Source organism: Lissotriton vulgaris, chromosome 3_1, assembly GCF_964263255.1.
Source record: "Lissotriton vulgaris chromosome 3_1, aLisVul1.2, whole genome shotgun sequence".
Classification (NCBI taxonomy): Eukaryota; Metazoa; Chordata; class Amphibia; order Caudata; family Salamandridae; genus Lissotriton; species Lissotriton vulgaris.
The window spans coordinates 336,119,158-336,141,582 of record NC_141689.1 but is presented as its reverse complement, the minus strand read 5'-3'; the positions used below and the strand labels follow the sequence as shown (position 1 = coordinate 336,141,582).

Here is a 22,425-nt window from a genome sequence, read left to right as displayed (position 1 = left end):
TCAGGTTATCACCAGAGGCACAGGTTATCTTCTAGGTCTGTAGGATGTAAACAGCTTACTACTTATGCTGCACACTACCCTGGCTGTAGGCTGTCTGTTCAACTAGACAATGGTGGGGCTGCCAGGCGCAATTCCTCTTTACAGGTTCTCATCTCAAGTCTTCAATATCGTTATCCTCATGTCTTCATCTTAGATTCTTCTATATTTCTAGTCGCACTTCCCTTCACACATGGGTCTTCTCCGCTGCTATACCATTTTGCTTTGCACGGGTGGGTTCGGATCCCATCCTCATCGCCAGTGTTAAAATGAAGGGTGATATGTAGACAGGTCATGTAGGTAAAGGTATGGATTTATTCGTCAAGTTACTTATTCAGTTACAGCTTACAGGATGATAGTAAAATCCATATCATGCCACACCAGGAGCAGCCTCCTTGCTGCCCAGCCCATCCACGCCAACTGATTCTTCTTCAAGCACCAACACTCAACATTCCAATGACCTCACCATTGGCTGAGCAGCAAGGCAGAGAACAACCATGGGGAGGATGCATTAACCCAACAAGCAGATTGCAACAGTATTATAATCCTTCCAGAGGTCTCCAGGAGAAGGATCATGCCTCATCATCCTGATCATCAGGTGTGAGAAAGTGGCTCTATATATACTGGACAATAATGAAGTACAGTGTGTAAAGAGTCCACAAACCCCAAAGGTATAACAGAGGTTAAAGTCAGGACTGACGTTACTCTCAAAAGTGGTAGCTTGGTAGAGCAGTAAGGCAGTACCAGAGGGAAGTGCAAAGCATTTGTTGTACACACTTAGTCAGCAAAGGATTTCACACACTCAAAGACTGAACTCCAGGCCAATGGTTGTTATATCCAAATATATAGTTGTTTTATTTTTAGAACCAACAGGCATACAAATATACTTTGCTAGAAATGAGAACTCTAATGTAATTACTTTGCAAGGAAGCAATGAAGTTGGTGAACACAATAGGTACAGGAGAAAACCAGAAAGGGTCAAGGCAGCAGACCAGGTCAAGCACTACAGGTTCTAAGTTTCTAAGTTTTTAGGTCGGTGCAAAACTTCTTCCAACACCTGCTACCAATCGGTGTTAAGGTCAAAGGATCCAAATGCAAAAAATGGAAGGTGCACTCAATGAGAGTCCAAAGGAAAGAGAGTATAATAAATATCTTCTTCTTTATTAGTAGTTTTATTTCCACATACAGGCACAGCCAACGCGTTTCGTTCCTTTAATCATACGGAACTTCGTCAGGGCGAATTGATTTAGTATTGAAATCGGGATCTATATAAACACGGCTCGTGGATTGCAAGAATAGAGGCCTCCAGAAGTTCAAAGGCACGCCGCCACGAGACGCTTTTGCAATTCGGAGCACCCGACTACAGGTGCACGGTTGTCATTACCGCGAACGCCGAGTTGTATTATGGACCGGTGATCTTTTCCTTTTTTTACTGATGCCGACATTGGAGCCTGGCACTAGGGGGAACAACAGGATATCGTCTTGGCAACAATTAGATTGCCTGTGGACACCTACCCCACTTTGAACCAGTTTCCCACCTAGTTCGCCGGAATCCTGAAGACTAAGAGGTTACATGCCTTTGAACTTCTGGAGGCCTCTATTCTTGCAATCCACGAGCCGTGTTTATATAGATCCCGATTTCAATACTAAATCAATTCGCCCTGACGAAGTTCCGTATGATTAAAGGAACGAAACGCGTTGGCTGTGCCTGTATGTGGAAATAAAACTACTAATAAAGAAGAAGATATTTATTATACTCTCTTTCCTTTGGACTCTCATTGAGTGCACCTTCCATTTTTTGCATTTGAACAATAGGTACAGGAGTTGCTAAAGGCAACTCTAGTCTAGACACACTTTAGCATTGAGCTCAATGAACTGTTACCATAAAAGTACAGTTGCTTACAGTACAGATTACTTTAGTAGTTCCAGGACTAGGCGTCTAAGCTGAAACCAAGTTAGCAAAAACGTTTTAGTTATTGTGGTGAATTTTCATGAATATAAAGCGGTCTTAAAAGTTCACACTCAGCAATTTTTCAATGACAATCTGGCAATGTTATTTAATGGGAGAAAATTCAGGTTCCAGGTAAAGTATGATCACGTTACTTTTGTAATCCAGTACTGGGCTTCTAGTGCCAGCACTGGGGTCTGAACTTAAAACAGGTAGGTAATTGCAGTTCAGTGTTTCGTATGATTTTTAAAGAATATTTCAAGTTTTCAAAAGTAGGCACTTGGAAGAAATGTCATAGAAAAACAGACAATGGGTCCTTATGGGAAAAAATACAGATTACTAGTAAACCCAGTAAAGATTACTTTTGCGGTTTAGTACTTGGCCGAAAGGTACAGTACTGGCTTCTCGCCTGCTTGCAGGTGAGTACTTCGGAATTCGGACTTCGGCTGATTTTATACGAATATTTGCAGTTTTCAAAACTTCACACTTAGAAAATTTTCAAGTCAAAATGGGTCAATGTTATCTAATGGCAGGTAAGTGAGTTACCGGTTTCCAGGTGAGTACTTGGCTGGTGAAGTTAAGGTTCTGGGTGTAGACTCAAGGGTCCCCCAGGGTCAGGTAAGTATGGTCCGTTCCGCCCCAGTAGCGCAGTGCCGGCCGGGTGCAGAGGTATGTAGGCCCAATGATATCCAATGAGGGAAAGGGGGCCTTCGGTTGGTGGCTGCTGGCTAGCAGGCCACGCGGCTGTGAGAGCTGAGCTCCTGGTCACTTGCTCAGGGCAAGGGGGGGAAGTAGGATAGGACAATGGTGGCACTCGGGCGGCTGGGTGCAGGGTGCTCTTGAGCCTATGGGCGCTCAATGTTATCCAATGGGAAAGGCCAAAAAGGAACAAAGGCTGCAGGCTCGGGATGGAGACTCTCCAGGAGGGACCAGCACTTCGAGGTAAGTTGGGATCTTGGAGCACAGGTAGGTACCCCAATGGGAGGCACAGGGGGTTGTAGAGTGCAAGGGTGTCTTTGGGTGTCGGAAAAGCTTACCCTCCGTTGGTCACGGTTGGGGTGGCCCCTGGTTCGGAGTCTGCAGGCGTCGGCTGGTTTGTCGAGGAGGGTCTTTGGGCACTGGACTTCGGGTCCCAGACCCCGGGGGACGTCCTCGTGGTCTTGGTTCTGTCGGGCCCAGGCTCGGCGGGTACAGAGTGGGCTGGTCCAGAGCTTCCTGGTTTGTACCAGGTGGGTTGTTGCAGCAGAGCCTCTGCTGATGGAGTCGCAATCTTTAAGAGGGTCAAGGCAGGCAGGTCCTCCGGGTGTCCCAAGGTTGCTGTCCGCAGGAGTCGCCGGGATTAGGCAGGAGCAGCTTCCAGGATCGACAGGCCGGTAGGGCTGGTGCCAAGTCAGTTGTTGTCGTCCTGTTAGCAGCTGCACGGAGGGTCTTCTTCTTGTCCTTCTTTCTTCTTTTCGTATCGGGATCTCAGGAACGTAGGATCAGGGAGCCCCTAAATACTGAATTTAGGGGCGTTACAGGTAGGGCTAAGACAGGGACCAATGGGTCCCTGTGCTGGGGTGAGTACATCCCCTAGTCTGCTCCTCTCCTGTGGTAGGGGGGCAGGAGCCTAGCTGGGATTGGGCAGGGCTCCCCATCTACAAGATGGCCGGAGCCCAGGGTGGTGCTTCACCTCGTCTACCCCACCTGAGGGCTGGGGTTGGCACAGGCTGGCACACCCCCCTTCCTGACGTAGTTTTTCCCGCCTGTCTTCTCGCCAGAGTGGGGGTTAGAACTGGTGGGGGCCAGTTGCTTGGTACAGCAAATGGTCTGGGAAGCTCACAGAGGAGGCATGCCTTTGAAGCTTCACCCCGCCCACCCTGGGGGAGGAGACCTAGCACCTCGCCCAGGATGTGCATTGTTGCAGGCCCAGGAGAGCGGGAGATCTCCACCCAGGGGTCCAGCAACATGTCTGCTGTGTGGCAGCCTCTGCAGCCACTCAGCCTAGACGTGGATTGTAGGTTAGGATTTCAGAGGGCATCTCTAAGATGCCCTCTGGTGCATTTTACATTAAATCCCACACTAGCATCAGTGCGGTTTAATGTGCTGAGAAGTTTGGTATCAAACTTGTCAGTCTTCAGTGTAGCCATTATGGTGCTGTGGAGTTCGTAATGAAAACCTCCTAGCACCATATACTCTTAATGGCACCACTGTACTTACAGCGCCCAGGAATGGCCCTGGGTACTGTAAGGGCACAGGGCTCATGCACCTGTACCCACAACTCTGCCATAAGGCACCCAGCTAGAGGGGTGACTGAAGTATGCTAGGGCAGTGGGTTCTGTGGGTATGGCACACAGGAATGTGTGCCATGTCGACTCTTGGTTTAATTCTGTACTTAGGCTCTCAGCCTGCAAAGGCAGTGTGTGGGTGCCAGGGTACAGAGCCCCTGAGGTTGGCACAATAAGTGCTGCAGCCCTCAGGGGTCTTCTCTGGTCACCATGCCCTGGGTACCTAGGGTACCATTTACTAGGGGCTGACAGGTGGCCAGAGGTGCCAATTGGGTTTTTAGTTTCAGCACAGTTTTAGGGAAGGAACACAGGCCCTGGGTACCTGGTTGGCAGGAACCCAGGGCACACTCAGTCAAAGCACATGAGCAGTTCAGAAAAAAGTGGGGGCATACCAAGGCAAGAAAGGTGGCACTTTCTCACATCAGGTGTTTGTGATTGTGGCAAATTAGTAGGAGTAATTAGTAATTGCAGTGTTTGAAGGGAAGAAGATGGAGAACGGTTAGTACCAACATGTTTCTTTTTTAACACCTTGCATGTTCATGACGAGCTCAGCTCCTGTGCTCCTGTGTTCATGACCAGCTGAGCTCGTCATGAGCCATGGAACGCTCACACGCGTGGAAAATTCCCCTGCTGTGCTGAACGTTACACGAAAACGGGTGCGGCCGTGACGAATCCAGCTCGTCATGAGCACAGGAGCACTGTGCCTCATGACTAGCTCAGCTCGTCATGAGCAATGGGCGGTGTGCGCGCCCCCCGCCCCTGCCCCTCAGCACAGTGGGGGAATTACCCCCACAGCGAAGTGGTTAACGGAATGTGAGAAGTGTCCTCTGACTCAGATTTGCGTTTCTGTGGCAATTTGGTTGCAGTATGTCCAGTTTTTAGATTAATACAAGGTCCTTTTTAGTTTGGGCCAGGTTTCGAAGGTGGGCATCGAATTGGGGCTCCTGTGGTGGTTGCGAAGCATCTTTATGTTTGGTGCCGAAGTTTTCAGTGTCAGTGTCTTTGGTACTCAAGATTTCGGATCTGAAGACTGTTTCGGTGTCCAAGGAGATGGGACCGAGACTGGTTTTGGACTCAGACTCAAAGGTTTCGGTTCTGTGCCAAAGTGTGGGAGACTCGATCCCGAGCCAGAAGGTTTGAACATGTGGTTCGGTGCAGAGTCGGAAGTCGGGGTGTTGTAAACCTTTTCTTGGTGCCGACCATGGCCTGACGGCAGAGGTGGGATGGATCCTTTTGCGTAGTCTGAGTAGAACTTTGTGGCAAGGGAGGCTTGGTACTCACGATATGCTGACCTTGCAGAATCTTTTCATCCACATCGGAAGCGGGTTCTGATACGGAAATAGGATCCTCCTGTTCTTCCTTGGCCTCTAGTGCTTCGGCGGTCTCCTGTTCAGAATCTTCTCCGAAGAGGCCTGGAATTGAACCAGTGTGTTGGCTCTATATGCCGTGACGTCGAGCCCCACAGTTGCGGAGTGTTTTCTTAGAGCGGAAAGATTTACAAGCTTCACAGTCCTGTTTGTTGTGCTCTGGAGAGAAGACAAGTTGCACACTTTGTGTGAGCTGGTGTGCGGGAACTTCACGTGGCACAGAGGGAATTTAAATTGAGTATGTTGCATCGACTACGCAATCGAAAACAATACCGTTGAGGGTAAGTGGATTGCGCACCAAGGGGAACCTGAGAAACTGTTTTGAACCGGAAGGCAAAAATTCACGTCCGAACCCGATGGCGGAAAAAAAACTAACAATGGAGTCAATGACCATGCGCACTATCACCGAAAGGAGGAGTCACCTACCTCCTGACTGGAAAGACTTATTCAAAGACAAGCAACTTGCAAACATCGGGACCCAACACTAGATGGCAGGAGTATGCAAATCATGTACAGCTCACATGGCTAAAACATGCATTTTTTCAATGAATTGGTATCAGTGACTATTTCTAGTAATTGATTAAGAAAAATCACTTTTTTTGCACCAATCACCGCCTACAGAAAATCTCTTTCTCAAGTCTCTTTCTTTAGAATTCCTTTTATACAAGACTTCTTGGAAGGGATAAGAAAAGTATTTTCCCCCTTCTCCCCTTGGGAACTAAACTATGTTCTCTCCAAGTTAATGGATCTACCGCTTATACCCATACATAAGGTGACTTCAAAGCATTTGACATTGGAGGCAGCCTTTTTGGCAGTTGTCATCTCAGCTCGCAGGGTGAGATTCAGGCATTGTGTTCCGAAGAATGTTATACTATGTTCCATGACAACAAAGTAGTGACGAGAACTCATTTGAGTTTTTAACCCAAGTTAATTTCAGACTCCCCTCAGACTACTTCCTAACCAACTTTCTTCCTGTACCCTTCAGCAACAGCGGAAGGAGACTTTCACACACTAAACAAGAATGCTAGAACTAATAAACAAAGTGCGGCAATCTGTATGTTTATAAATTATTGTGCTGTAATTGCATGTTTATAAATTATTGAGCTGTAAGAACTGGCCTTTCTATGACCAAACAATCTCCATGGATATGGTCCTGTATTTTGCTATTTTACTAGTTCGCAAACAAACGTCTCCCCAAAAGGCCTATCAGGAGACGAGCTTTAAGAGAAGCCCTGCTATAGAACATCCCTATTACAGAGATTAGTAAGGTCGCACTATGGACAGCCATTCATATGTTCATATGTTCATAGGACATTGTCTTGATTAGTACTCGAGGGCAGGCGACCAGGTGGAACTGGCTTCGTTAACCCCTTCGATGCGGCCGCGATTTTTCCCGTGTGCGGCCGCCGGCCGAACACGGGCGGGCCATGACGAACCCCAGCCGTCATCAGCACACGAGCACTGTAGTGCATGATGGCTGGGGTTCGTCATCAGCATGGAAGGGGTTAAGTAATCTATTATTTGTGTGATACTAGATGCTGTTTGTGCTCTCTTGGATGACTTTCTACTAGGATGGGTTTGCTTTTCTATTCAATGCTTGTGACTAAAGATGAGGGTCCCTAGGAGGAAAAGAAAAGGTTGTTTACCTGTAATCATCTTTCTCCTCCATGGGAATCCTCAAAGCCATAAGAAATTCTCCTACCGCTCCAAGCAGGAGAATCTGCAGCACAGATCTCCTTGGTTGGTAATACAGGTGTGAGGGTAAAGCAAAAACCGCACCAGGCTCGTTTTTACTTTGGCAAAGGCAGGCTATCTGCTAGCAATCCCCTTCACACCACCCCCTTGTGAGAAGCTGGGTTTCTGTTGCAGTAACCCCAGTCTACTGATGCACTTTTGACTTTATGTGCCTTGGGTCACCGTCAATCAGGTTCCCAGGGCCTGTGTTCTTTCTCCAAAACTAACATAAATCCAACTGGCATCTCTGGCCACAGGTCAGCCCCTGGTATACTGCCTTTGCAGGCTACGTGTCTTGGTGCAGAACAAAGTGAAGAGTCGACATGGCACACATCCCTGTGTGCCATGCCTACAAGCCACTTCCCTGGCATAGGTCAGTAACCCCTCTAGCTGGGTGACCTATACGAGGGGTGAGGGTACAGGTGCACGAGCATTTACCCCTACAGTGTAAGTCCATTCTTAGACATTGTAAGTGTAGTGCTGCCATTAAGAGTATATGGTGCTGGGAGTTTGTCATTACGAACTCTACTGCACCATAATGGCTACACTAAAAACGGAGAGGTTTTGCATCAAACTTCTCAGCACATTAAACCCACACTGATGCCAGTGTCCGATGTAATGAAAAATGCACACAGAGGGCATCTTAGAGATGCCTCTGAAAAACTAGTGTCCAGGCTGAGTGGCTGCTTTCAGCTGCCACCAGCAGACATGTTTCTGGACCCCTGGGTCAAGAGCTTGTTGCTCTCGGGGGCCTGAAACAATGCACATCCTGAGACGAGGTGCCAAACCTAATCCCCCAGGATGGGCAGGGCCGACAAAGGGGAAGCTTCAAAGGTTTGCCACCTTTGTGAGCTTTACCAGACCACTTTCTGCTTTCAGCAACTGGTCCACACTGGTTCGGACCCCCACTTTCGGCGGAAGAACTGGCAACTCCATCCCTCAGGTGTGGGAGGCGAGGTGAAGCACAACTCTCAATCCCAGCTATTTGCAGATGGGTGGATTCAGCCAACCTGGGAAAGTCTTATGCCCCCTTCCCACTGGAGGGTGCCAAATTATGCAAATGCTACTTACCAGTATGCATCTGTTCTTGGCATGTAGGGCTGCTGACATTCATATCTGTGCATAGATCGCCGCCTAGTGTTGGGTCCGGATGATTGCACATTGTTGTCCTGGAAGAGTCTTCGAAGTATCACGAGATAGGTGGCTCCTCCCCTGGACTACAGTGCGCATGGGGATCGCCTCCATCCCCAGATTGTTTTTAGCCATTGGCAGAGATGGAGTGAAGTATGTGAGTGATGCCCATGCTAAGAGCATATATATATATCTATATGAATACTGCAGCTGCTACAGGCGCCGGGGAGGAGGGTGGGCGATATGAATGTCAGCAGCCCTACATGCCAAGAACAGATGCATACTGGTAAGTAGCATTTGCAGTTCGAGGCATGTGGGCTGCTGAATTCATATCTGTGCATAGAATACATAGCAGTCCTCCCATTATTGGCGGCCGCCCGTGCCAGCTGCAGCAGTCTGAAAAAGTGTTTTGAGAACAGCCTGACCAACAGCTGCCTGCTGTTTGGAGTGCACGTCTACACAGTAATGTTTAGTGAAAGTATGTGTGGTAGACCATGTGGCTGCTCTACAAATATCTTCTAAGGGAATGTTACCTAGGAAAGCCATAGAGGCCCCCAACTTTCTGGTGGAGTGGGCTCTTGGTGGAATTGTGAGAGTGCGTTTAGCCTTAGCGTAACAGATCTGAATGCATTTCACGATCCACCTAGCGATCCCAGCTTTGGAGATAGCGCTTCCCTTGTGGTGTGAGGCAAATGCAACGAAAAGTTGCTTGGTCTTACGAAAATCTTTTGTCCTGTCAATGTAGTACATTAAGGCTCTTTTAACGTCAAGGGTGTGGAGCATCCGCTCCGCCAGCGACTCTGGGTTTTGAAAAAACACTGGCAACTCAATTGTCTGGTTCATGTGGAATTGAGATACAACCTTGGGTAAGAATTTAGGGTTAGTGCGGAGCACCACCCTGTTAGCGTGTACTTGGAAGAAAGGTTCTTGGATGGTGAGCGCCTGCAACTCACTAACCCTCCGTAGCGATGTAATTGCTACTAAGAAAGCAACCTTCCAAGTCAGAAACTGAAGCTCACAAGAGTGCAGTGGCTCAAAGGGAGGACCCATCAGCCTTGTAAGAACCACATTGAGGTTCCATTCCGGAGCTGGTGGTGTCCGTGGTGGAATGACCCTTTTGAGTCCTTCCAGAAAAGCCTTGATAGCAGGGACCTTAAAAAGTGATAGGTGTTGCCTATTCTGGAGCTATGCTGCCATTGCAGACAAGTGAATGCGGATGGAAGAATACGCCAAATTGCATTGGTACAGGTGGAACAGGTAACAAATGATGTTCTGAATGGAAGCATCTAGCGGGTCAATATCGTGGTTTACGCAGTAAATGACAAACCGCTTCCATTTAGCCGCATAACAAGCTCGAGTAGTGGGCTTCCTTGCCTCCCGAATGATGTCCATGCAATCGGGGGGAAGATTGAGGTAGCCAAACTCTAGGACTTCAGGAGCCAGATCGCCAGGTTGAGCTGTGGCGGATCTGGGTGCTGAATGTCGCCATGGCTCTGCATCAGGAGGCTGGGAGTGAGATGAAGCCTTTGATGCGGTACCACGGAGAGTTCCAGAAACGTGGTGTACCATGGTTGGCGAGCCCACGTTGGAGCAACCAGGATGAGAGTCATCGAGTGCTGCCTGAGTTTGCGTGCCACCAGCAGTATCAGAGGTGCTGGGGGAAAAGCGTACGCAAATCTGCCTGACCAGTTCATCCACATCGCATTGCCCTGCGATTGCGGGTGTGGGAACCTGGCGGCGAAGCTTTGGCATTTTGCGTTCTCCTTTGTGGCGAACAGGTCTATCTCTGGATGACCCCATTTTTGGAAGTACGGTTGGAGTACTGATGGATGTATCTCCCACTCGTGCATTTGGTGGCTGTGCCTGCTGAGCAGGTCCGCCATCTGGTTGTCTTTGCCCGGGAGATGCTCCGCCATGAGGAAGATGTTCCGCTGAATGGCCCACTTCCACATGCTCTGAGCCAGATGAGACAGCTGCGGAGAGTGTGTGCCCCCGTTTCTGAATGTAGTACATGGCAGTCATGTTGTCCGTCCGGATCAACACGACCTTGTTGCACAGATGTACTTTGAATGCCTTCAAGGCCATGAAGATTGCCATCAGTTCCAAAGCGTTGATGTGCATCTTCCTTTGCTGTAGTGTCCATAGTCCCTGCACTGTGTAATGGAGTACATGCGCTCCCCATCCCTGGAGAGAAGCGTCCGTTGTCAGGATAATCTGTGGCACAGGCTCCTGGAACGGTCGGCCCTTGCAAAGGTTTTGTGGATTCCACCAATGCAGAGAGTTGTACGCCCGACCGCTCACCAACACTAGGTCTGTCAGTTGCCCATGAGCCTGAGTCCACTGACGTGCTAGGCACTCCTGAAGCGGACGCATATGTAGTCTTGCGTGCGGGACGATGGAGATGCAGGAGGCCATCATGCCTATCAACTGCATGAACACCTTCGCTGGAGGCGAGTGCTGAGGTCTGAATCGTTGGATCAGCGTTTGGATACTGGCGATTCTCACTGAATTTGGCTGCGCAGTGGCTGCCAGAGTGTTTATTGTTGCGCCCAGATACTGCCGTATATGGGCGGGTTGGAGATGGGATTTTGGAGAGTTCAGCGAGAATCCCAGATCGTGCAGGAGATGAATGGTGCGGGACACGTGGTCGGCGCACTGCTGTTCTGACTTTGCCTGAATGAGCCAGTCGTCCAGATAGGGGTAGACGTGGACGTTCTGGCGTCGTAGATGCGCCGCCACAGTCGCCAGACACTTTGTAAAGACTCTTGGCGCTGGGGTGACCCCAAAAGGCAGAACCCTGAACTGGTAGTGCTGGTCTTGAATCGTGAATCTGAGGTTCTTCCTGTATGAAGGATGCAGGGGGATATGAAAGTATGCATCCTTGAGATCCAGCGTAGCCAGGAAGTCCCCCTGTTGAAGCAGAGGGAGGACCTGCTGCAACGTGAGCATATGGAAGTGCTCCGACAGAATGTACCAGTTGTGGGGCCTGAGGTCCAGGATGGGTCTGAGGGATTCGTCCTTTTTGGGGATTAGAAAGTACAGAGAGTAAACTCCTGTTCCCCTTTCTGGCAGTGGAACGAGCTCTATTGCCCCTTTTTGCAGCATGACTTGAACTTCCTGCTGCAACAAGTGCAAGTGCTCGCCGGACATAGGACGGTTTCTTGGAGGTATGTTTGGTGGAGTGGAAGTAAGTTCCAGACAGTAACCGTACTGGATAAGAGATCTGACCCACCTGTCCGTGGTGATGGATTTCCAAGCGGGCAGGAACTGCTGGAGTCTCCCCCCGACCGGTGTTGTGTGGTCGGGGGGCAGTGACAAGGCGTCACTGTTTGTTGGTGGAGGAGGACCTGGAGCTGTTGTTTTCACGTCCCCTGCCTTTGACGTTGTTGCCCCTGTAACCACCTCTACCTTTGTTGGTGTATGAGGTTTGGGTGTTGCTCTTATAGTACTGTGTGGATTGCGATGCCTGACCCCTTGAGGTGCCTCTGTTATTGGAGCGGCGAAAGGAACCACCCCGAAACTGCTGAGACTGGAGGGCCCCCATAGACTTAGCAGTGTCAGTGTCTTTCTTCATTTTTTCAAGTGTCGCATCCACCTCGGGCCAAACAGGTGGTCAGGATTAACTGTTTGGTTCAAGATGGTCGTCTGTATATCAGGTTTGAAGCCTGAAATTCTAAGCCATGCATGTCTCCTCAGCAACACGCTAGTGTTGATCGCCCTGGAGGCGGTATCAGCCACGTCCAGCGCACATTTGATGGAAGCGTTGGTGATTAGCTTGCCCTCCTGAATCAACATTTCACCCGCCTCCTTGTACTGATCAGGTAAGTGCTGCAGAAGTGTTTCTAGGGTGTCGTAATGCGCCCTATCGTAGCGTGCAAGTAGGGCCTGCGTGTTTGAAATGCGCCAAATATTAGCTGCCTGCGCAGCAATTCGTTTCCCTGAGGCTTCAAATATTTTTGACTCTTTGTCTGGGGGAGGAGCGTCACCCGTGGTCTGCGAGTTCGCCCGCTTACGTGCGTTGGATACAACCAAAGAATCTAGTGGCAAGTGTCCCTTGATGTACGTTGGATCCGAGGGCGCTGCCTTGTATTTTTTGTCAATGCGAGGATTGATGACTCGCGCCCGAGTGGGCTCCCTGAAAACCTCTGGCGCGTGCTTCAGCACTCCCTTGAGCATAGGCAATGTCTTGACTGACTTTTCAGCCACTGAGAAGGTGTCAAACAAAAAATCGACATCCACAGGATCTGAATGTAGGTCGACATCATGATTAGCTGCAGCTCTCTCAATCAGAGCGTTGAAGGCTGCAGAGTCCTCTGTGGGAGAAGTCTTTGCTGCAAAAAGCTGCGGTTCATGACCCGACTGAGGGTCCTCAGGGTCGCCTCCGGCAGACCAAGGTTCATGTACCTCCTCTGGATCCGAGTAGGCTGGATAATTGTACTCGTCCTCCTCATCTCCGTCACCTTCCCCAGCGTTTGAATGCGTCGGTGAAAGTTCCAAATTATGTGGAGATGCAGGCTCTATAGGGGCAGAAGTACCCGCAGAGTCCTTCGTGTTTTTGAGTGGAATACGATAATGTTCCAACACCGGCTCCGTTGTGATCTTCCGTTTGAGGAGAGAGAGCTTCCCGGTGTTGGCGTCGATGATAACCTCTCGATGCTCCTCCTCTGCGAGTGGCTGGAGCCGAGGCTTCGGCCCTACCAATGACGCCTTGGGCGTCGACACCACCTTCAAAGGCACCCTGGCCCCCTGCTTCGGAGCGAAAGCCTTCGGCGTCGTCTTCGGCGGCAGCGTGAAGTGGATAGGCGTTTGCGCCTTTGCCGGCTTTTGTGTAGGCTTCGGCGCCACCTCCTTCGGTTCGGGAGCCACAGCGACCTTCCGAATCCGCTGCAGGGACTCCACGACCTTTTTTGTTAAGGCCGGGGAGGGCTGGACCGGCTCGAGCGATTTCCCCGAGTCCGGAGTCGGGTCGGCGAAAGGCACAGTCTTCGGAGCCGACACATCACCATCCTTGGCCTTGACGGCCGGAGTCGGCGCAGCCAGAGCTTCGGCGCAGTCCTGACGCTTCTTCGGAGCCTTCTTCGGGTCATCGACCCCGACCACCTTCGGCGCCGACGCGGCCGCGTCGGTAGTCTTCGGCGTCGACACTGGGGTCTTCGGGTCGGCCATCTTGGCGCGGCTCTTGCTGTCGGCCATTTTGAATTTCTTAGACGTTGAGGCCTCTGGAGCCTTCTGTCCCACCAGTGCGACTTTCACTTTCGGTTTCGAAACCGTCGGTGTGGACCCCGATGGCTTCACTTTCGTTTTCTTCAACGGGAGTGGCACATCAGAAATGTCCGTGGCCGGGCCCGGAGGCGAGGCCGAGGGACGATTAACGAGGTCTTGGGTAAGGCCCGAAGGCGATCCCTCGACCTGGGCCATATAGTGGGGGTTGACCCCTGAGTCAGTTTGAGGATGCTCCTCCTCTGAGCTATCCTCCACGGTGGCAATGGCCCCATCGTCGTCCCCTACCTCACCGACGACTTCATCAAACTCCTCGTCTCCCGCGTCGTAGTTTTCTTCCTCCGACGCCGAGCTAGAGTCCGAAACTTGAAAGACATTGTCGTCTCCAACGTCTTCTTCGAAGATGTTGTCTGGCGGGGGCGCTGATAGCTGGGCCTGGAGTCTAGCGGCCCGACGAAGCTTGAGTCTTCTTACACCGGAACTTTGAGCAGGCCATACACCTGGCCTCATCATGGTCCGGCGACAGACATTTGTTGCACACTGGGTGCATGTCGAGGTGTGAATACTTTGAGGTGCACACCGGGCACCTCTTAAACGGAGTTCGTTCCATGTCTGGAGCGTCGTGTAGGCCCGTCCGCGCCGACAGCTTGAGGAAGGGCAGCAAGAGTTCGGAGCTGAAGAACAGTTAAACCCGAACGAAAAACGATACCGACGCCAAGCCTAAAGACCTTTTGGTCTCAAGTTAGGAAAGTTAAACTATCGGTTCCGACAGAGGGAACCGAAACACATCCGAACCCAATGGCGGAAAAAAACAATCTGGGGATGGAGGCGATGCCCATGCGCACTGTAGTCCAGGGGAGGAGCCACCTATCTCGTGATACTTCGAAGACTCTTCCAGGACAACAATGTGCAATCATCCGGACCCAACACTAGGCGGCGATCTATGCACAGATATGAATTCAGCAGCCCACATGCCTCGAACTGGGGTGTACCCACCACAGGGAAGGGACCCATTGGTCCAAACCTTTATACCCAACTGTAACACTTCTAATCTAGTATTTCGGGGTACTCCTGTACCTTGCTTCCTCAGACCAGAAAAAACTACCAGAAAAGAAGGACCAAACAGCAGCTAACAAAAGGAAGACACCCACTGACTTGGCCCCAGCCCTACCTGCCTGTCTCCACCTCGAACCTGCTCCTGCGAAATTCCGGTGTGTCCTGCAGCCAGCAACCTCAAAATCCCCGGAGGACCTGCCTGCAACCACAAAGACTGTGCCTACCGTGAACACCGGATGTGTTCATCTCCAACCTCTGGCCCCGGCCGGACAACCAACACTAATTCTCACCAATCTGCACCCGCTGTCCACGGCCCGAGCTTAAGTGGGCAAACACCACGAGGAGGTCCTACCGGCAATCCTGACCCGAGATCCAGCGACACTGGACCTGCCTCAAACTTCCAGCCTACGCCAGCAGCCTAAATCCGAAAGCTCTACCCAACCACGACCAGGAGCTGGGAGGAAGATCCGACCCTAAAAGGCATCCCAGCCCCAGAGGCCCCATGGCCTTGGGTGGTCCAACCGACCGTGCCCAACCAACCCCCAAGATCCCAACTTACATCTCGAAGTGGTGGTCGCACCCAGAAGACCTTCATCCCCAAGCCTGCAGTACCCTTGCAAATCTGAGATGTCCCATTGCAAACAGGGTGTCTGATGTCAAATCAGCACCCTGCACCCAGCTGACCTAGTGCCGCTGATGGTGCACCTTTGGTGTTACTTTGTTTCCCCATTTGCCCTGACCTTAACCCTAGGAGCTTTGCTCCCACAACCCAGTGGCCTGCTTGCCAGCAGCCACCAACCGGAGGCCCCTTATCCCCCATTGGATAACATTGGGCCTCAGCACTCTGCCCCCTGCCGCCCTATTGCCGCTGAGGATGTAACAAGAGTGCATCCCTGACCCTGGGTGACCCCTGAGTCTACCCTCCAGAACCTCAACTCCCACTACCAAATACCTCAAAACTGAGAACACTATTTTCCTCCATAGGATAACATGGACTGTTTTTCTTGGAAAAGTTTCCAAGCGTGGAGTTTGAAAACCTAAAGAAATTATTTAAAATTGCACTAAAAAAACGTTTTTCTTACCTGTTTACAGAAAATGTCCCAGTGTAGTATCCAGGTATACTACACTGTGTAAGAAAAGTAATCTCAAAAGTAACAACTGTAATCTTACCGAAAATCCTTTACAAAGTATATGTACTGTATTTACAAAGCATTGCATTTCTTAGAAACAATACTGCAAGTCAAACAAGCATTTACAATGCAATAGGTCTCGCAATTGCAAGATTTTGAGCTATTGGCATTGTAAATGGCAATAACTTTTATAGAATTAAAAGGCATTGTCATTTACAATATCAATAGGTCAAATTTCGCCAAAAGCAAGAACTATAGTATTGCAGAGTGCGGTGTCCATTAGGCGGGCGTCATACTCACCATTAAAGTAAAAAAAAATGTTTTCTAAAAAAGGGAGCGGTGTCCCTGAAGCAGGCATTACTCTATAAAATAAGCTAAACGGGTAATTATCAAACTCCACGTCTGGTTACCAATGTTTGTCTCTTCAGACATTTATAGGCTCAGTTGCACATTAGATTGTGGAAAAAATATGTTTTTCATAAGTATAAAAAAAATTGACATTGTTTTCACATTTGTGTGTGATTACATTAAATTGATGTTTTGTAAAAATGCATATGCAGACAGGATCAGCTTTGTAGCTTTGATAAAACAAACAATCACAAACCTCATGCACTATGGCATTTTTCAAAATATAAATTACATTATTGGCGCGGGGCATCCTAACACATTCCTTTATTCATCTTGTTTATATTTATTTGAACATCGCCGATATACACGTCAGTTATCACAGGGTAAACAAATGATTAAATGTTTATAAATACGCGGATAGAGCTTTAAATGTAGACTAGGTGATGGTCTCTAAACAGTCACTGTTTTACACTCAGAAAAGTAGATGTACATTTTCGTATAAGAAATAATGTGTACATCGTATACAAATCTTCATATTCATAAAAATCATAAAGGAAGTAGCTCTGCTTTGAATGTTAACTTGAAGCCGTGTCACTGTACGCCAGGCTACTAACTCCGCACACACAAACATGTTGCTTTCTGCATTTGGAATACGCTTACAAATAAAGTTACTTTATTTTATGCAAATGCAAGATCCACAAAATGTGTTTCGCAATATCTACACCAAATAAAAGATGATAACCTTCATCTTTAGCTTTCATCCTCCTTTCTTCCGCATAGCAGCGCTAATACGAATGGGCTTCCAGTATTGTAAATCTTTCTTATATGATCCAAAACATGTGAGACATACTACCCAGATGGGACTCGAACCCACAATCCCCAGTTCAGGAGACCGATGCCTAATGCATTAGGCCACTGGGTAAATGTGTGTGTAGTTTATAGGTGTGCTAACTCCTTGTATCTAGTACGCATGCGGCATCATTCCTATCATGCACGGTAAAGTCTGCAAGTCTATAATGTTTGCTAGAGCCTCTTCTAAAAATGTTGTTTCAAGCCTCGGTTTCTTTGCACGAGCATTTGAATACAAACAGCTACACTGAAATAGATCTAATACTAACCCGGTCAGAACAGCCAGTTGCTTTCCGGCTCTCAGCGCCACTAACCTCATGGTCCTCACTGAACAAGAACAGATTAGGTTTACGGCGAGAAGTTATTATTAAAACGGTCATCACACATCATGCGTTAAACCGGATATTGGAAGTTATCCGCATTTCTTTCAAAGATGTACATCAAATGTTACTCTAAACATTAAGGAAATTAGAAATAAAACTGCTGCCACATTAATCTAGGAAATCGTTTCGTTAGTTGAACAGACCGCTCCTGAAAATGGGCAGTTTTCGAATGAAATCACTTATCGAAATAATCGGTGATACGGGCAAGCTGAAATAGTTCATTGTCTACTTTTTTGTGTTTATGAACTGTAAACAGTCACATTCAAAATGCCAGGTTTGTAAGAAACATGCCATTAGGAATTACTGTTTTCAATGCCGATCTCTGTTGGGAAACCGAACGCCTACTATTCCCTAATGGGTGTTTCTGTTGCTAAATTTAAGCAGGGGTCTTTTCATGCTATTGTTGTCATCCCGTAAGCTCCACCCTTTACAAACCCGACTTGGAACTAGTAAGGTGGACAGTTTTAAATGCCCCAAGGCTGTTCTGCACGACCGTCTGATGAGCCCGAGGTGACAATACGGACACCCACAAGCCTCCACCAGCTTCGGGTGAAAAGAAACTGATGCCCCCTCAATAACAAGTAGCAAGCAGACGCTGTGTACACAACACAAGAGGGTGGAACGGTGTGCAGACCTTGGTGGGGGGACTGGGAGTCTAGTGAAGAAACAGAGGTGCGCTGGAGGGCGGTGTGTGTGTGGCAGGCTCCATTGTTAAGAGTGTGCAGTGCTTTTAAACAAACAAAAAGCACTGATGAGCGGCGGGACGCCCGAGGCAGTTACAGGAAATAACTGGGAATAAGGGAAAGTGGTGGTCTTTTAAAAGCAGCTAAGCAATTAATATGTACAGCTGTGTGTAAAGCTAACACTGCGCTGCGGGAGTGAAAGGGCTCCGCCAAGGGTGGAACCCCTTCCATGCTCATGACGAGAGCTGCACTCATGACGAGCTGAGCTCGTCACGGCTGGCCGTTGGAACGTTCACACGCGGGGATAATTTCCCCGCTGTGCTGAACGTTTGAAAACGGGTGTGGCTGTGACGAGCTCTGCGTGTCATGAGTGCAGCTGCACTGTGCCTCATGACGAGCCGAGCTCGTCACAAGCACAGCGGTGCTGTGCACGGCCCCCCTCCCGCACAGCGGGGCGAAAACACCCCACAGGGAAAGTGTTAAGGAAACGCAAAAGAAAGTTCTCCTCACACACACATCAAACACAAAAGTGGCCAACAACCGTAGTTGGGCGCTGCCGCTTCCAGACTACACAGAAGTCAGTATCAGATCAACAGCCAGTAAAAACACAGTTAACAAGAGGTATGCCAACGTTAAATAAATGGTGAGCGGCAGGAGATATTACCCGGCAACAGGAGGAGTTTCACCCAACATATAGATTACTTGAGGTCTCGGAGAGACAGTGCATGCGTTGCCTTGGCGAGACCTAAAAAATGTTGAGGCTGGTCAAATTAGAAAAAAACTGCTCCAAAAGGAATAAGAAGGCATGTCCTCTTTCTGGCGCTTCGAAGTGAGTGAAGCCATGGGATACTGTAGGACTGAAAACAGCTACAGAGTGGGACAAGGAAAACAGAGTGGGACAAGGAAAACAGAGTGGGACAAGGAAAACAGAGTGTAGACACCCCTCTTGGGATCTCTAGTCTTACATGTTTTCATGTTACACTGCACTGTTAGTATAAGGAGATATTAGTTCTTGTAACAACATTAGAGAATGTGAATAAAGTACGTTCCATAAATAGTAAAAAAAAAAAAAAAAATGAGAACATGACTCTTACAATATACTAAAAAGAATTGTACACATTACCTGTGTCAAATAAATATCGAAGCTCTGGGCAAACGGCCTCATAGAGGCCAAATATCGCACAATCAAGCATGCATCATCATAATCCACAGTATCAGAGTTCATCCTACAACAAAGTAAAGTCTTGTTTAATAATATTAAAAGGAAAATTATCTGTAAATAAAATATATATTTTTAGCTACAACTTATTATTTACTAAATGAAACTCACTTTAAAGTGCTGAATTGGGATGGTGCGGTTTTAAGGATGTTGCGGAGAAATTTTTTACGATTTTCAGCTCGCTGCATGATTTCACCTGTTGATTCAATCTCCTTTGCATGATGCCCTCCTTCAGATGATTCCTCTTCCTTCTGGGTTTTCATTGCTTTTTCTGTCTCCATTGTTGTATCTCGAAACCACTGAGCTATGTAAAACTGCCTAGAAAACTAGTCAACAAAACAAAATATATAAATAAGGTAGCCAAATAAATAAATGCACATTTCATTTGCTATGATGAACTAAACTGATTTACAGAACTAATTATACCTTAATGGTTAACAACCTCTAGGAAGCTGGCTCTGTATACAGTGCACAAAAAATTAGGTACACTGTGCAGAGAGTCCAGGCAAACCCCAAAGGAATTACAGCAGCACAAATGACACCCCAAATGTTCTCTTTTGCAGTAGGGTTGGCAAGCAGTTAGGGAATTCAGATGGCAGTGCTAAGCATTTATTACACACACTAAAACACACACACACAGTAAATGACACTCCAAAAAGAAATCCAACACCAATTTATGCAAACACATACTTAAACATGTTTTGATAATGAGATCTCAGGATAAGTACTTTTTCGAGTTATGAATTTTTACAGTTTTCAGGAATGGACACTATGCATTTTCTGGACCGGCAATGATATCCTATGTAGGAAAAATATGTATTGCATTCGGACACTGTAGGAAGTTGGCTTTGTATATACTATACCAAAGTGAGGTATAGTGTGCAGAGAGTCCAGTGGAACCCAAAAGGTAGGCAGAGGTAAAGTAGATAGCACCTCACTCTCTATTTGTGGTTGTGTGGTCGAGCAGTAAGGCTCTATCAAAGGACAATGTAAAGCATTTGTTGTACACACTCAGTCAGCAAATGAATTCACACTCAAAAACGTAACTTCAGATGAATTATTTTTGTATAAAAATATTCTTTTAGTTATTTTATTTCTTAGAATCAAGCAAGCCTGGCACAGGTAAGTGATAAACACTTTGCAGTGAATATACAGTTTTAATACAGTTTGGATTGTAATTGTATATGTACTTTGTTTTGACTTACAGTATTGTTACTGAGAAATGCAATGCTTTGTAAATACTGAACATATACTTTGAATGGGCTTTTGAGTAAAATGACCAGTACATTACTTTCAGATTACTTTTCTTACACAGTTTAGTATATCTGGATACTACACTGGGACATTTCCTGTAAACAGGTAAGTAAAAGCATTTTTGTTGGTTAGTACAATTTTAACCCTTTCCATGCGGACGGCCAGCGGCCGCCCAAAGTCACAGTGAGCGTGTGCGGAGGACGGCCGGGGGCCTCCGTATCCCGCCTACTCATTATTTCGCACGCACGGCAGCGGAATTCGAACCGCAGTCTAAAGGTAAAAAAATGTCTTTAGGTAAAAACATTTCTGTCGGTTTTCCAACTCCACAATTAGAAACTTTTCATAGAAAAACAATGTTATCCTATGGAGGAAAATAGTGTTATCGGTTTAAAGGGAAGTACTTTGTTGTGGGAATTGGTGTTCTGGGGTTAGACTCCGGGGTCCCCCAGGGTCAATGATGCACTCTTATTACAAGCACAATGTCATCCAAAGTGGGAGTAGGGGCCTCCGGTTGGTGGCTGGTCACAAGTAGGCCACTGGGTTGTGAGAGCAAAGCTCCTGGACTGAAGCTCAAGGCAAATGGGGATTAGGCCAGCACAAAAGATGCACCCTCAGCGGCACCGTGCCGGCCGGAGCAGAGTGCCGTTTTAGCGTTGGACGCCCTGTAGCTTTCAATAGGGAGTCTCCGGTTTGCAAAAGCACTGCAGGCTCGAGGACGAAGGTCTTCTGGATGCGACCACCACCTGGAGTGGTAAGTTGGGATCTTGGTTGGGTACCGTCGGTTGGGCCACCCAGGGCCATGGGGCGTCAGTGCATGGGTGCCTTTTAGGGTCGGATCTTACCAGCTCCTGGTCACGCTTGGGGGGACCTTCCAGTTTGAGGCTGCAGGCGTCGGCTAAGGGCTTGAGGCAGGTCAGGGGTCGCCGGATTTCAGGTCAGGATCTCCGGGGACCTCCTCTTGGTGTTGGGCCACTCGAACTCGGTCTGTGGACGCAGACTTACTAATCCTTGCGGAACTAGAGTCTGCTGTTTGAACAAATCCTGTGTTCACGGGAGACAGTCTTTGGGATTGAAGGCATGCAGGTCCTCCGGGTTTGTCGAGGTTGCTGGCTGCAGGAAACACCGGGATTTCGCTGGAGCAGTTTCGAGTTCGGGACAGGCCTGTAGAGCTGGGGCCAGGTCAGTGGGTGTCCTCCTCTTGTTAGCTTCGGCACAGCTGTTCGGTCCTGCTTTTCTTCTTTCAGGTTCTTGTTTGAGGAAGCAAGGTTCAGGGGTGACCCTAAATACTAGATTTAGGGGTGTTACAGGTAGGTAAAAGGTTTGGAACAATGGGTCCCTTCCCTGGGGTGGGTAAACCCCCTATTATGCCACCCTCCAGTCAGAGAGGGGCATAAGCCTTTTCCTGGTTGGCTGTGTCCCCCCCCCCCCCCCCCATTTGCAAGATGGCAGGGACTGAGAGTTGTGCTTCACCTCAGCTCCCCACCTGAGGGGTGGAGTTGGCAGAGGTAGGCATACCTATCTTCCTCACTTGTTTTTCCTGCCGGTTCGCCCACCCAAAATGGGGCAAAACCAGTGGGGACCAGTTGCGGAAAGCAGCATGTGGCCTGGGAAAGCTCACAAAGGCGGCTTGGCACCTTGTCCCAGGATCTGCATTGTTTCAGGCCTCCAAGAGCAGCAGGCTCTCGACCCAGGGGTCCAGAAACATGTCTGGTGGTGGCAACTGAAAGCAGCCACTCAGCCTAGACACTTTTTGTAGGTCGTTTTTCAGGGGGGGAATCTCCAATATGCCCTCCGTGTGCA

General features: G+C 48.5%; 1 protein-coding gene across 2 annotated transcripts in view; it reads right to left on the bottom strand.

Moving 5' to 3' along the window:
- The window catches only part of NIPBL (NIPBL cohesin loading factor), a 1,086,041-nt gene that overhangs the window by 567,418 nt on the left and 496,198 nt on the right, over positions 1-22,425 (bottom strand). For both annotated transcript variants that reach the window (XM_086960544.1, XM_086960543.1), the window contains exons 17-18: positions 19,483-19,697; positions 19,276-19,378 (exon numbers count right to left, since the gene is read on the bottom strand). In XM_086960544.1, the coding sequence (XP_086816670.1) occupies positions 19,276-19,378; positions 19,483-19,697 (318 nt within the window). The remainder of the gene's footprint in view (positions 1-19,275; positions 19,379-19,482; positions 19,698-22,425) is intronic.